This window comes from Heptranchias perlo, chromosome 19, assembly GCF_035084215.1.
Source record: "Heptranchias perlo isolate sHepPer1 chromosome 19, sHepPer1.hap1, whole genome shotgun sequence".
NCBI classification, from domain to species: Eukaryota; Metazoa; Chordata; class Chondrichthyes; order Hexanchiformes; family Hexanchidae; genus Heptranchias; species Heptranchias perlo.
In genome coordinates this window covers 10,001,598-10,013,388 of record NC_090343.1, presented here as the reverse complement: position 1 = coordinate 10,013,388, position 11,791 = coordinate 10,001,598, and the positions used below count along the sequence as shown (strand labels likewise).

Below are 11,791 nucleotides of genomic sequence, written 5' to 3'. Positions count from 1 at the left end.
TGTTGCAAAAATGTAATTGTGTCACTAACTCCATACCATGGCATTGCTTGAATGCAACACATGACAAAAATGAGACCAAATGCTTGATAATTCCTTGCCCAAAACGTTTTCCCTTTAAAAATGCCAATTGGCATTTATAAACCAGTATCACAATTATTTTATAATTTAATTCAGCTGGGTTTTATTTATTTTTTTAGTGAAAGAAACAAACTGTCTCTGTTAATAACTCAGGATACAATTGCTATTAAAATATTTCTCCCAAAGGTCTGCACAAAAAAAAAACACATGCAAACTTTGACAGTCCCTTTATGGTCACTGTAGCTGCAGCTGGCGGGCGCCGGGATGCATTATGGTCCTTGTAGTCCCGACGGTGGGAGGAGCGGCCGCGGCGGGCGGCGCGCGACTACAACTCCCGCGGTGCGTCGCGCGCCGACGTCACTTCCGTCGTCCCACCCCCACCACCACCCCACCACCCCCCCCCCCCCTTCCCCTCCCCCTCCCACCGGGCTGGTGGTTGGGACAATGGCCGCCTCCATGGTGTTGGTGGTGATTGTGGCAGTGACCGTCAGGGCTGTGCTGTTCCGCTCTTCGCTGGTGGAGTTCATCTCGGAGCGAGTGGAAGTGGTGTCGCCTCTCAATTCTTGGAAACGAGGTATTTTAATCCGGCCGTAAACTCCCCCCTCCCCCTCCCCCTCCCCTCCCCCCACCCTGTGCAGCTCCTCTTCCTGTCAGTGTGGATGGGAGACAGCCCTGGGCTCAGGGGGGGGGGGGGGTGGGGTTTGATTCTCACTCCTTATTGAGGGGGCAAAAATCCCACTCACTCACTCACTAATGACAAGCAGCACTCAAATCATTTTTATGTATTTAATGTCACATAACATTAAATATATGTAAAATGTATGCATTCCAATGCTGTTGCTAGGATTTCTGTAAAAGTGTAACTGGGAGTGTGAAATTTACTACTAAAAAGACTTGCTCCTCGTCACACCTTTCAGAAACTTACCATAGTCTTACTATATGAAGTGATTGATTGCCTCTGAAATGCAGTGGCAGCTATGCAGACAAATTCTGCAGCTATTTTTTTTTGCATGCAACAAGATCCCACAGCCGACAATGAGATGAATGGCCGGTTAATCTATTTTTGTGGTGTTGGTTGAGGGAGGCGTAGCGGTCAGGACACCACCTTTTAACACCGCTGGAACAGGCAAATCATTTAACGGCTCAACAACCTGCATTTATATAGTGCCTTTAACGTAGTAAATCGTCCCAAGGTGCTTCACAGGAGCGTTTTCAAACAAAATTTGACACCGAGCCACGCAAGGAGATATTAGGACAAGTGACCAAAACTTGGTCACAGAGGTAGGTCTTAAGGAGCGTCTTAAAGGAGGAGAGATGGAGAGATTTAGGGAGGGAATGAAGGATAACTCGTATGAAGGATAACTGTCAACTCAGTGCTTCATGAGTACTATACTAGAATACAAGTCTGGATTATATGCTCAATTTCTGGAATACTCGTGGCTTGAGCCCACAGATTTTACTCCAAGGCAAGAGTGCTGTCGTCCAGCTCAAGCTGACACCGTGTCCACTTTTTGGACACTTGCAAAGCACCCAACAGTAGAATTATGGATCCTGCCCTTCTGGAGAGGGCATTTTAATCTGTGTAACACTTGGATGAAGTACCTATGGTTGTTGGTATTGATGGAAGCAGTTTGAGATGTTGAATTAAGTAATCACTAGGGCTGTCAAGTAATTAAAAAAAATTGTGATTAATCTTGTAATTAAAAATTTTAATCTGTTAATATTGTATCAATTAAATATGTGATAGTAACGTCAGCAAACGGTTTCAAAGTATTTACATGCCAACTTTACATTTGTGGTATCTGGCGGCCATGTCGGTTATATTGGTGTTTTGTTTTGGCTTGTGTACCAATATGTCAGCCTTGACATTACTGTTACCGGGGTGATTTGTCTGCCAAAACAAAGAATGATTATAAACTGGATAAATTAGCAAATTGGTGGTTATACAAGTTAGAATTAGCAGCATAAAGATGCAGAGACAGTCAGAGGTAACGAAAAGCCTCTTACCTGAAAACTAAAGGAAAAGTAATGGAAAGTCACTTTTAAGTCATTCCCAGCCTTTGGTAAAGTTAATAAGTGTATCGTGACCCCACGATCCCTTTCCTGATCTATCTTGGTCGATATTTTCCCATCAAGCTTGTAATCCCTCTGCTTGGTCCTTGTCACTCAGTGCATTACTTTACATTTATCCACATTGAAGTGCATCTGTCAATTGTCTGCACATTTTTCAAAACAATTAGATCCCCTTGTAGCGTTCCTCATCCTCCTTCATTTTGATTACACCTAATTTGGTGTCATCTGTAAATTTTGAGATAAACGCAACAATTTTTTTTAAGGATGTACGGTATTTAGCTATTTACTCTGATATGATGCAATTCTTGCATTGATCACAAGTTTTCTTTAAATGGCCGATTTAGGAAATGGAACTCTTGGATGAATATTGTATCTGATAACAATGAGGAGTAGTGAGGTTGTGCGTGCATTAAGATGTGGGGTCTCCCTTTTCGATATTCAGTATCCAGTGTATTATGTACCATCCACAACAGAAATTACGAATTTTATCTAGGGGAGAAAAAGTAAGAAAATATTAGTAAAGCTGAAGGTTGACTTGTCGATGTAGACCATGTGGTGAGTAGTGATTTAGAAGACTTCAAGAAACTTGTATGTATTGTGGCTGTGATCTCTGACTGGTTTGGTGAGGTCTCTTTTTTTCATTGAAGGTAACTGGTTGCTAAAAGTCTACTTACCAAGCAATAAAGCATGGATGATAGAGAAGTGAACTATTTTCAGTTAAACACTGTGTGTTCAGGGATTTTTGTGTACAAGCAAAAAGTAACTGCAAGGTTACGTATTCATTCTCTTATGAACGTTTGTAAAATACATTACAGCTGCGCTTGACATCCCCACTGATGCACTTCCAGCAGGGGTAGCTGCGCTGTGATCAGAAATGTGGCTGTGGGCCAATTTTCTTTACACTTGCTAACCCAGTGTGATAAAGCCGACTCTGTTCCTGGCAGATATAAACTAGCCCATTACCTTCCTGGCCTGTATGACTCAAAGGCTTGCATTTATATAGCACCTTTAATGTAGTAAAATGTCCCATGGCGATTCACAGGAGCATAATCAAACAAAATTTCACACCAAGCCACATGAGATATTAAGACAGGTGACCAAAAGCTTGGTCAAAGAGGTAGGTAGCTGGAAGGAAATTCAAGGGATGGACACTGACTATTAAAGAGGTGTTCTGTATCACATTTTTTACATTTCACCTTTATCCATCTGAAGCATATACTCTTTTAGTTGCAAATTTCTTTAAAACAAATTTTAGTATCAGCCTTTGTGCTAAAATTGAGCTCAGCTACTGTCGAGTGATGAGGGTTAAAACCAGCCGTGGTTCCAGTTCCAGATTGCTATGCAGGGACTTGCTACAAGCTGCACTTGGATAGAGATTGGGTGAAAACGAAAGAGGGGTTGCTTGTGATGCCGTCTGCAGTTGAATAGTTTGCCAGCTTTTGCAGTGTAGGCTCCCACAACGGAATGGTCACTTGGGCATGGTGCCCGAAGGCTGGCAGTGCCGGGGAACCATCTCTCAGCACAAGTCGAGGCTTTCAGGAGAGGAAGGGAGAAAATTGGAAAAGCAATGCAAAAAAAATAAATCTTAACACACCAGGTAAGTTGGAGTGATGAGCACTGTAGTGAGCTTCAGGCAGGGCTGCTCAGCTATGGTCTGTTCAACCCTTCTGCTTTGAAAATGGTAGCCATGGCAGGAGCACCTCTCTGCCGGAATTTTATTTTTTTAATTCTATGGAAATTAATGGATAGTTCAGATTAATTACATACCAACAGTTTCACTCAGGCAATAATTTATAGAATCATAGAGTCATGCAGCACAGAAGCAGGCCATTTGGCCCACCGTGTCTGTGCCGGCTCTCTGTTAAAGCTACCAATTAGTCCCACTCCCTCAGCTCTTTCCCAATAGCCCTGCAAATTTTTCCTTTTCAAGTATTTCCTTTTTGAAATTCCCTTTTGAAAGTTACTATTGAATCTGCTTCCACCACCCTTTCAGGCAGCGCATTCTAGAGCATAACAGCTTACTGCGTTATGATCTCTTCTCCCCTCTGGTTCTTTTGCCAATTATTTTAAATCTGTGTCCTGGTTCACGGACCCTCCTGCCAGTGGAAACAGTTTCTCCTTATTTACTGTATCAAAACCCCTCATAATTTTGAACACCTATTAAATCTCCCCTTAATCACCTTTTCTCTAAGGAGAACAATCCCAGCTTCTCTAGTCTCTCCACATAACTGAATTCTCTCATCCCTGGTACCATCCTTGAAAATCTCCTCTGCACCATCTCCAAGGCCTTGACATCCTTTCTAACGTTTAATTTTTAAAAAATTAGAAAATGAGCAAAGTTCCCATTCAAGCTGAAATTGTGTGTTTGCATTGAAATTTTTAATGACCTTACCCGGGAGAGTCTCTTCAAGATTACTGAAGACCAAATGTTTCCATGTCCGTTTCTGTATTTTGCGGCTGAGTTAAGTAATGTTTGTTTCCTTCGTTTCAGTTGTGGAAGGACTTTCTTTGCTGGATCTAGGAGTGTCCCCATATTCTGGAAATGTGTTCCATGAAGTAAGTACGATATCGTCAGCTATGTACTGCTGGTCACCCTTGGGTGATGGTGTGACATAGGACTCAACATGAATCTATTGATGGCTAAGCCAGTAACTAGGAGTAGGACAGTGGGAGTGTGGCTCTGCGGTGAGCTAGTGAATGTGTTCTGATGCCCCAGTGTGCACATCATGCTGTGCTTCCTGCTCATAGGGTATTTTCTGTGCAGGCTTCCTACAAATTTGGAAAAAAACTGATGTGTGGACGTAATGTATTGGAAAGTTCATTTTTAGTGTTCAGTGGAGCAATGTATTTTACTATGGACCAAAGATAGAGCTCACATTTATATAATGCCTTTCACGACCTCAGGACGTCCCAAAATGCCTTACAGCCAATGAAGTACTTTTGAAGTGTAGACACTTGGAAAGTAGGAAACCTGGCGGCCAATTTGCACACAAACAGCAATGAAATAAATGACCAGATCATCCGTTACAGGTGTTGGTTTAAGGATAAGTGTTGACCAAGACACTGGGAAAACTCCCCTGCTCCTCTTTGAATAGTGCCATGGGATCTTTCACGTTCACCTGAGAGAGCAGACAGGGCCTAGGTTTCACCCCTCATATGAAAGACGGCATCTCCGACAGTGCAGCACTCCCTCGGTACTGTGCTGGAGTGTCAGCCTAGGTTATGTGCTCAGCTCTCTGGAGTGGGACTTGAACCCACAAGCTTGTGACTCAGAGGTGAGAATGCTACCACTGAGCCACCAATGGCCGTTGTAGCGCTCTTGTGGGTTTATTTTTGAGCACTGATTTTTATGACAAGTGAACCAGACCGTGTATCACATTAATTGTCCTGTTACCCATTGTATGAATATTGTGTTGCACAGGTACTGGGATGGGGTGGTCATTGTACTGAGAGTGCAACGAAATGTTGGTGCTTTCATTTGGACAAAATAACCTTTATGGAGCTCCCCTAGTCGTTCAGTTCACTGATAAGTACACTGGCCAGTGTGGAACTAAGCCATGTAGACACGGAAAGTATCCAGTTCAATGCCAGTTTGTGCTGAGTTATCTGATCTCAGCCAAGGTAGCAATGGAGGTTGCAAATAACTTCCACATCCTTGGGCTGAGGGGAGAGGGACAGTCCTGGTCCTGATTGCTATCCGGTGACCCCTGCTGGAAAGAGTGTGTTTGCAGATATTGGTTGAGGATATAGGATTGATCCCTGTGGTCAAATAACCACTGACACTCGGTGTGGAGGCGCACAAGTTAATAGTGGCCGCTTGGATGAGGTGTCAGAGATAAACGGGCATCTGTGGAGCCACATGTCTTTTTTAAAAAGTTAATCGTGGGAGCTCACTGCTTTGGAGGCAGAACAGTGTCTGACAAAGTTTGGCAATGCATTCAATTGCTAACTAGTTTTACACTGATACTTGTTCAGTTCTGTTCACAGCGCGTGTGCACCAGTACACTACAAAATCCACCTCTCTCATCCTGCTGACTTTTTTCAGGTGTCTATAGTCCTGCCACTGGGATGAGAGAGACAGATTTAACAGTGTAAGCGCGGGGAGCAGGTGCTGGGCTGCTTGTCTCCCATAATCCAAACTAAATAGGTGTCAATGTAAAAGCGCCTTTAGAGTCATGGGCTTTAGAGATGTGGGCCTTTTATGTTGTTTCAACTGTAGTAGGAATTGGTTCGAGAAGGACCTAAAGTGCTGCTTCTTAGCCAAGTCAGATAATTCATTCTGTTACCCTAGTGAAAAGAACGCTAGGAAATTGGGGCCCAATGTTCTGCTGAAATACTCCAATAAATGTCGCTGTCTTTGTTGCTGCCGTCTGTTTATTTGGTGAAAATTTATCTTGTATGTTAACTAGTATTTTTATTATTTGTTTTATTTTGCAGACACCTCTTATTATATACCTCTTTCATTTCCTTATTGATTATGCGGAGTTTGTCTTCATGGTAAGTATAATATTATTGATTGTTGCCCGTTTATGTCCCTTTTAAGTACTTGCGTGTGGATTTTTGACGCCAAGTGAATTTTGTTTCTACAGACAATGGATGTTATAACTGCAGTTGCACTGTATATTGTTGCTGAGGATTTCAACAGAGTTGTGGTAAGAATATTGTATGTAACTGTTGACACTCCAGTATTACTTGTATTGCTTATAGATGGTCTCTTTAGAGACCAAATCCCTTCCCATTCACTGCCGTTGCATAGATTTCCCCACAGAACAAACCCATCACTATTTACATTATAGCATAGATTCCTAATCCAAGCTCAAAGTAGCTCATCATTAACCAGTTTTTAATGCTCAAAAGCTTTGAAAAGACCAGCTATACTTTTTAGAAATCTAAATCACTTTTTGTACCTCTTTTCCCTCTTTTTGGTGCATAGATTATTAAAAGATTATGACACCAAGATGTGCAAATTAGCAGTTTCTAGCTTCAGTTTATAGAAATGCTGATCCAAGCAGGAGCACTTGCTGGCAAGATAGTGATCTGTCATAACAGAGATGCTTGTCCCAGTCAGGGGGTGAGAATGAGTACTAGGTTGCTTGAATTTATTTTGTGAATTGGTAGTACTTAGACAACCAGATTTTTTTTTTTGTCAGAGGGATTTGAAAACAGTTTACATTACTATTTAAGCAAATGTAAAAATCTCCACAGCCACCAATGGTTTACTGGATAAATGCAATATGCAGCATGACACTAAATCATACAGATCAGTAAGGTTCCAAGTTAAACCCCATGGTCTATGCTGGTTTCAACTGGGAGATGGTGCCATGTGCACTATAAGTGTTCTCGGCCATTTTGAGCTCGGGAGGAGAATTCGACCAGTTCCCGATCGCTGTCTAGTGACTGCCGCTGGGAGGTGCATGTGGATGTGTATATTGAACGAGAATAGGATTGGGCTGAGCTGTGATGCCTTATACGGTTAAATCGCTTGGCAATGCACACGACCAAGGCGAACACATGAAGAATAGTCACTTTGGCAAGGTACCAGAGGGCTGTTGACTTCTGCAGCATGAACCAGTACTATCAGGAGAAGAGATGGGGAAGTTGGGGAGGGAGAGAAGTGAAAATCCATCCATTCTTTGGTGTCTTAGAGGTGCAACTGTCATAATATTTGACAGTCCCACAAATCAGAAGGAGAGGAGATTTAAGCCTCACTGCACATTGCTCGGGAGAGAATAGAATTTAAAGACATTCTAAATTAAATGTGTACAATGTGTACATAAATTTGGCATTGCATTTTTTCAATTTAATTTTTATTTCTCAGTTTAGAAAACAGCGGATTGCTTTTGAACTCCAGAGATATGCTCCTGATGTCATCACGCTGGTCAGGACTCCTAAAGAAATGTATCATATTCCTCTTAAGGTAGCACTGTTGTAAGTAAGAAAACACATTGTCATTATCAGTTCTATGATATCTGTGCCCAGGTGTGGTCACTAGGATGGCCATGTGGTACAGTGTGTTTGTACAGCAAGGCACAGGTTGGGGTTGACTCGGGTTCTGACCCAGCTGGCTTTGGCACCCTACTTAGCACCAGATGGTGAGTCAGGACCCTTGGTAACACTGAAACGGAAGGGAAGCACTCAGGGGAGAGAGAGAATGGAAAGTGAGCCTGATTGCTGGTGGAGAATGGAGATTTTTCCATATTGGAAAGACTTAAAACTGTGGTGGTTGTGTGTGTGTGTGTTTGTTTTTAAGTAGAAGTGTGGAACTGAGCCACAAAGACCAGGAAGGCCCCAAAGTCGATCCCTTCTTTCTGCAGAGTTGATCCTCAGCCAGCATGGCAGTAGGGACACTGCAGTTGCTATTGGGTCCTCTCTGTTCTTGCTCCTAATCACCAACCAATAACCCCCTGCAGGAAAGTATATGTGTGAAGCGAGGCCAGGATTTAGCTTGCCAAAGTGGTTGAATGGCTTCACTGTTTCACCTCGCACATGAAGAATGGCCATATGTGTGAAGGATGGCGGGAGCTTGTGGGACCCTATCCTGGCACGTTTCAGTGGCTTCTGGAGAGAAAGGAGAAAATTGTTAGGGGAAAAAGTTCCAACACTCGTTTGTTCATATCACGCTGAATTGATGCAAGCAATTTAAATTGGAACAGGCCTTTCTGTAACCAGTGGGTTAACAGAACTGTGCAAGGCCTGACTGTCTTCCTGTACACAACCCCTCACCCACATACCCAAAAAAAAACCCATCCAAAGAATGCCAGATCGAAAACATTGAGTTAGTCAGATTAATGGGTCTAAGAGATTTTTTTCCCAAACCATCTGGTGTTTTTTTTAAACTCTTGTTGAAAGTAGGTCAAATGGGATAGTGAAATATAAGTCTTTGTTAGATAGAGTGTACAACCATAATAGGAATGAAACATTCTGCTTAGCACAGTGGATAGCTGACTTGTTGGAGTTCATGGTAAATTTAGTGAGCTACAGTATTGCTCCAAAATAGAAATCTTACTATGTGACATTAATTATGAATATGTTATTAGTGCTCTATCAACAAAGGGGTTAAGCCGTTTGACATAACCTGTTACTAATCATGCTCAGTGTGACATCAAGGCACATAGTTTATATGAATAATTCTTTAGTGTGTCCATCAGACATTTGAAGAATGACACACATGCCAAGTGTCTGTCACACTTGCACCTGATTGACTCAAATATCGTATATTCAATTTAAAAAAAGGCAACAAAAAAAATCACAACTGAACAGGAAAGGAGCCTGTTACGTTTTTGTGGTTTCATTTACCTTTTTCTTAACTCTTAATTATTTTTGGCTTCTGGGTTTCAAACTGCTGTTGTAGGGGAACCTTAGCTCCCCAAGTCCCAGAGAATGCCTTCGTGGGGCCTTCAGAAGATGAGCACCTTGACTTGGACTTAAACCGTCAAACAGGTGTATTGAGCAGTAAAAGTACAAGCAAGTAGTAGCAGTGTCAAAACATATTTTTCCTCCTATGGTAAAAATAATAAATAGTTTGCAACCTTAAACTAAGGTAAAAGTATTTTCTTCACATAGCGATTCCTTTCTTTTTCTCGCAATATCCAAGGAATATATGGAGCCTGACTAATTCTCTTCAAAGGTTCCAGATAAACTCACTGATGGGAAAAGGACAGGCTGATAAGTTCCTTCAAAACATTGTCTGGGAACCCAGTGAATTTAAGTAATTGTTAAATTTGAAAAACATATATTTGAACAAATTGTTACAAAATGAGATGTATAAAGAGAGCTTTCTGTTCTGTTCCAGCTATCTGCTGAATCCATTCACTGTGCTCACCTGTGTGGCAAAATCTACTTGTGCCATCAACAATGCAATTATTGCAATTTTTATTTTGGCCACTGTGAAAGGTGAGGCATGCTTATTTGTTTGTTGCCAAGCACGTAATATGTTGTGTCCATTTCATGTGGCAAGTGTCAGCCTGTCCTCAGTGATTGCTCTGCCGCACAACCCTGTTGAATGAGGTTTGTCTGTCACTGTGCACGTGCACACAAGAAAAATCAGAGATTGGGGCCCAACCTGGGATGCCCTCATATATCATTAACATCCCAGTAAGAAAGAAAGATTTGCATTTATATATTGCCTTTCACGACCTCACGATATCCCAAAGTGCTTTACAACCAATGAAGTACTTTTAAAGTGTAGTTACTGTTGTAATGCAGGAAACGCAGCAGTCAATTTACGCACAGCAAGCTCCCACAAACAGCGATGAGATAATGACCAGATAATCTCTTTTAGTGATGTTAGTTGAGGGATAAACATTGACCAGGACACCGGGGATATCTCCACTGCTCTTCAAAATAGTGCCATGGGATCTTTTACATCCACCTGAGAGGCAGGCGGGGCCTCGGTTTAACGTCTCGTGCGGAAGAAGGTAGAGGCTTGGGGTCAGGTCGCTGGTGCACCCTTGGCTGTGGACCGTGCATGTCTCAGTGAGGAGGAACAAGAACAGAGGAGGAAAATAAGAACAAACACTTGCGATAATTTGTTTTAATTTGTGAACGGAAGTTGCACAGATGGAGGAAGAAGTCACATTTGATTGTGTTTTAATTTGCTGCAGAAAAAGACTTGTCTCAGCTTACTCGTGAAATACAGGAAGAGAGCCACTCCTGAGGGGATGGTGGGTAAAGGCGCTACCCGGTGTAGCTACACGATGCAGAGAGTTCCTGGTTCAATTCCTAGTCCCTGCTGAGTTACCTCATCTCTGCTTGTGCAACAATTGCTTCTGTGTTCAGGAAGGGAAAATCAACCAGGGCTCCCGCTCTAGCACATCTGCACGTGGACACCAGATGACGCGGGGCCGAGCTCAACTGTGATGCCCTCCACGGTCAAATAATCTGCCAGCACTTGCTGCTTCGGCTCATACGTGAAGATGGCCAGTTGAGTGAGCTGAAGGGCAAAAATTGGCATGAGATAAATATTTGAAGATAACTGTAATACTTTGATATAAAAAGTCCCATCACTAAGACACTTTTATCAATGAAAAAATAGAAATCTGAAACAAAAACAGAAAATGCTGCAACTGCGTAGCAGATCAGTTAGCAACTTGCGTAGATAATGTTTCAGGTGTCACCTTTTGCTCAGATCCCTTTGAAAGGTTGCATCCAAATCGTTGACTTGTCTTTTCTCTTTGCACGTTATGTCTTGTTCCTTAAGGTGGCTTTGTAAGGATTGTCTGGTGTGTTTAATATTCCTGAGTTAAAAATACATGATTTGAATTGACATGTTCTCTGTTTGCCTGTTTTCAGGAAGTGCCTTTATTAGTGCAATATTCTTGGCCTTGGCTACATACCAATCCTTGTATCCTATCGCACTGTTTGCCCCAGGGTTACTGTACCTTGCACAGGTGATTATTTTTAATTACAGCTATATGTTATTTGATAGGGGAATTCAATTCTGACACCTTACGAATCCTTTACTAAAGGATGATGTTAAACAACCCCTCCTCCTGATGGCATAGTGGGCAATTGCACTGTGCAGTGTGGTTCTACACCATGCAGATCAGGAAGGTCGCAAGTTTAATGTCTCAGTTGTGCCAAGGACAGGATTGGACCTAACTGTGATGTCCACCCATTGGTCAAATAGCCTGCCAGCGCG

The 11,791-nt window shown here is 42.3% G+C and overlaps 1 protein-coding gene across 1 annotated transcript in view; it reads left to right on the top strand.

The window, feature by feature from the left end:
- Positions 1 to 489: 489 nt before the first annotated feature.
- The window catches only part of pigu (phosphatidylinositol glycan anchor biosynthesis, class U), a 29,053-nt gene continuing 17,751 nt past the window's right edge, over positions 490 to 11,791 (top strand). The window contains exons 1-7 of the mRNA XM_068000286.1: positions 490 to 652; positions 4,643 to 4,707; positions 6,589 to 6,648; positions 6,741 to 6,803; positions 7,970 to 8,079; positions 9,944 to 10,044; positions 11,443 to 11,540. Coding sequence (XP_067856387.1) covers positions 523 to 652; positions 4,643 to 4,707; positions 6,589 to 6,648; positions 6,741 to 6,803; positions 7,970 to 8,079; positions 9,944 to 10,044; positions 11,443 to 11,540 — 627 coding nt within the window. The 5' untranslated portion in view covers positions 490 to 522. The remainder of the gene's footprint in view (positions 653 to 4,642; positions 4,708 to 6,588; positions 6,649 to 6,740; positions 6,804 to 7,969; positions 8,080 to 9,943; positions 10,045 to 11,442; positions 11,541 to 11,791) is intronic.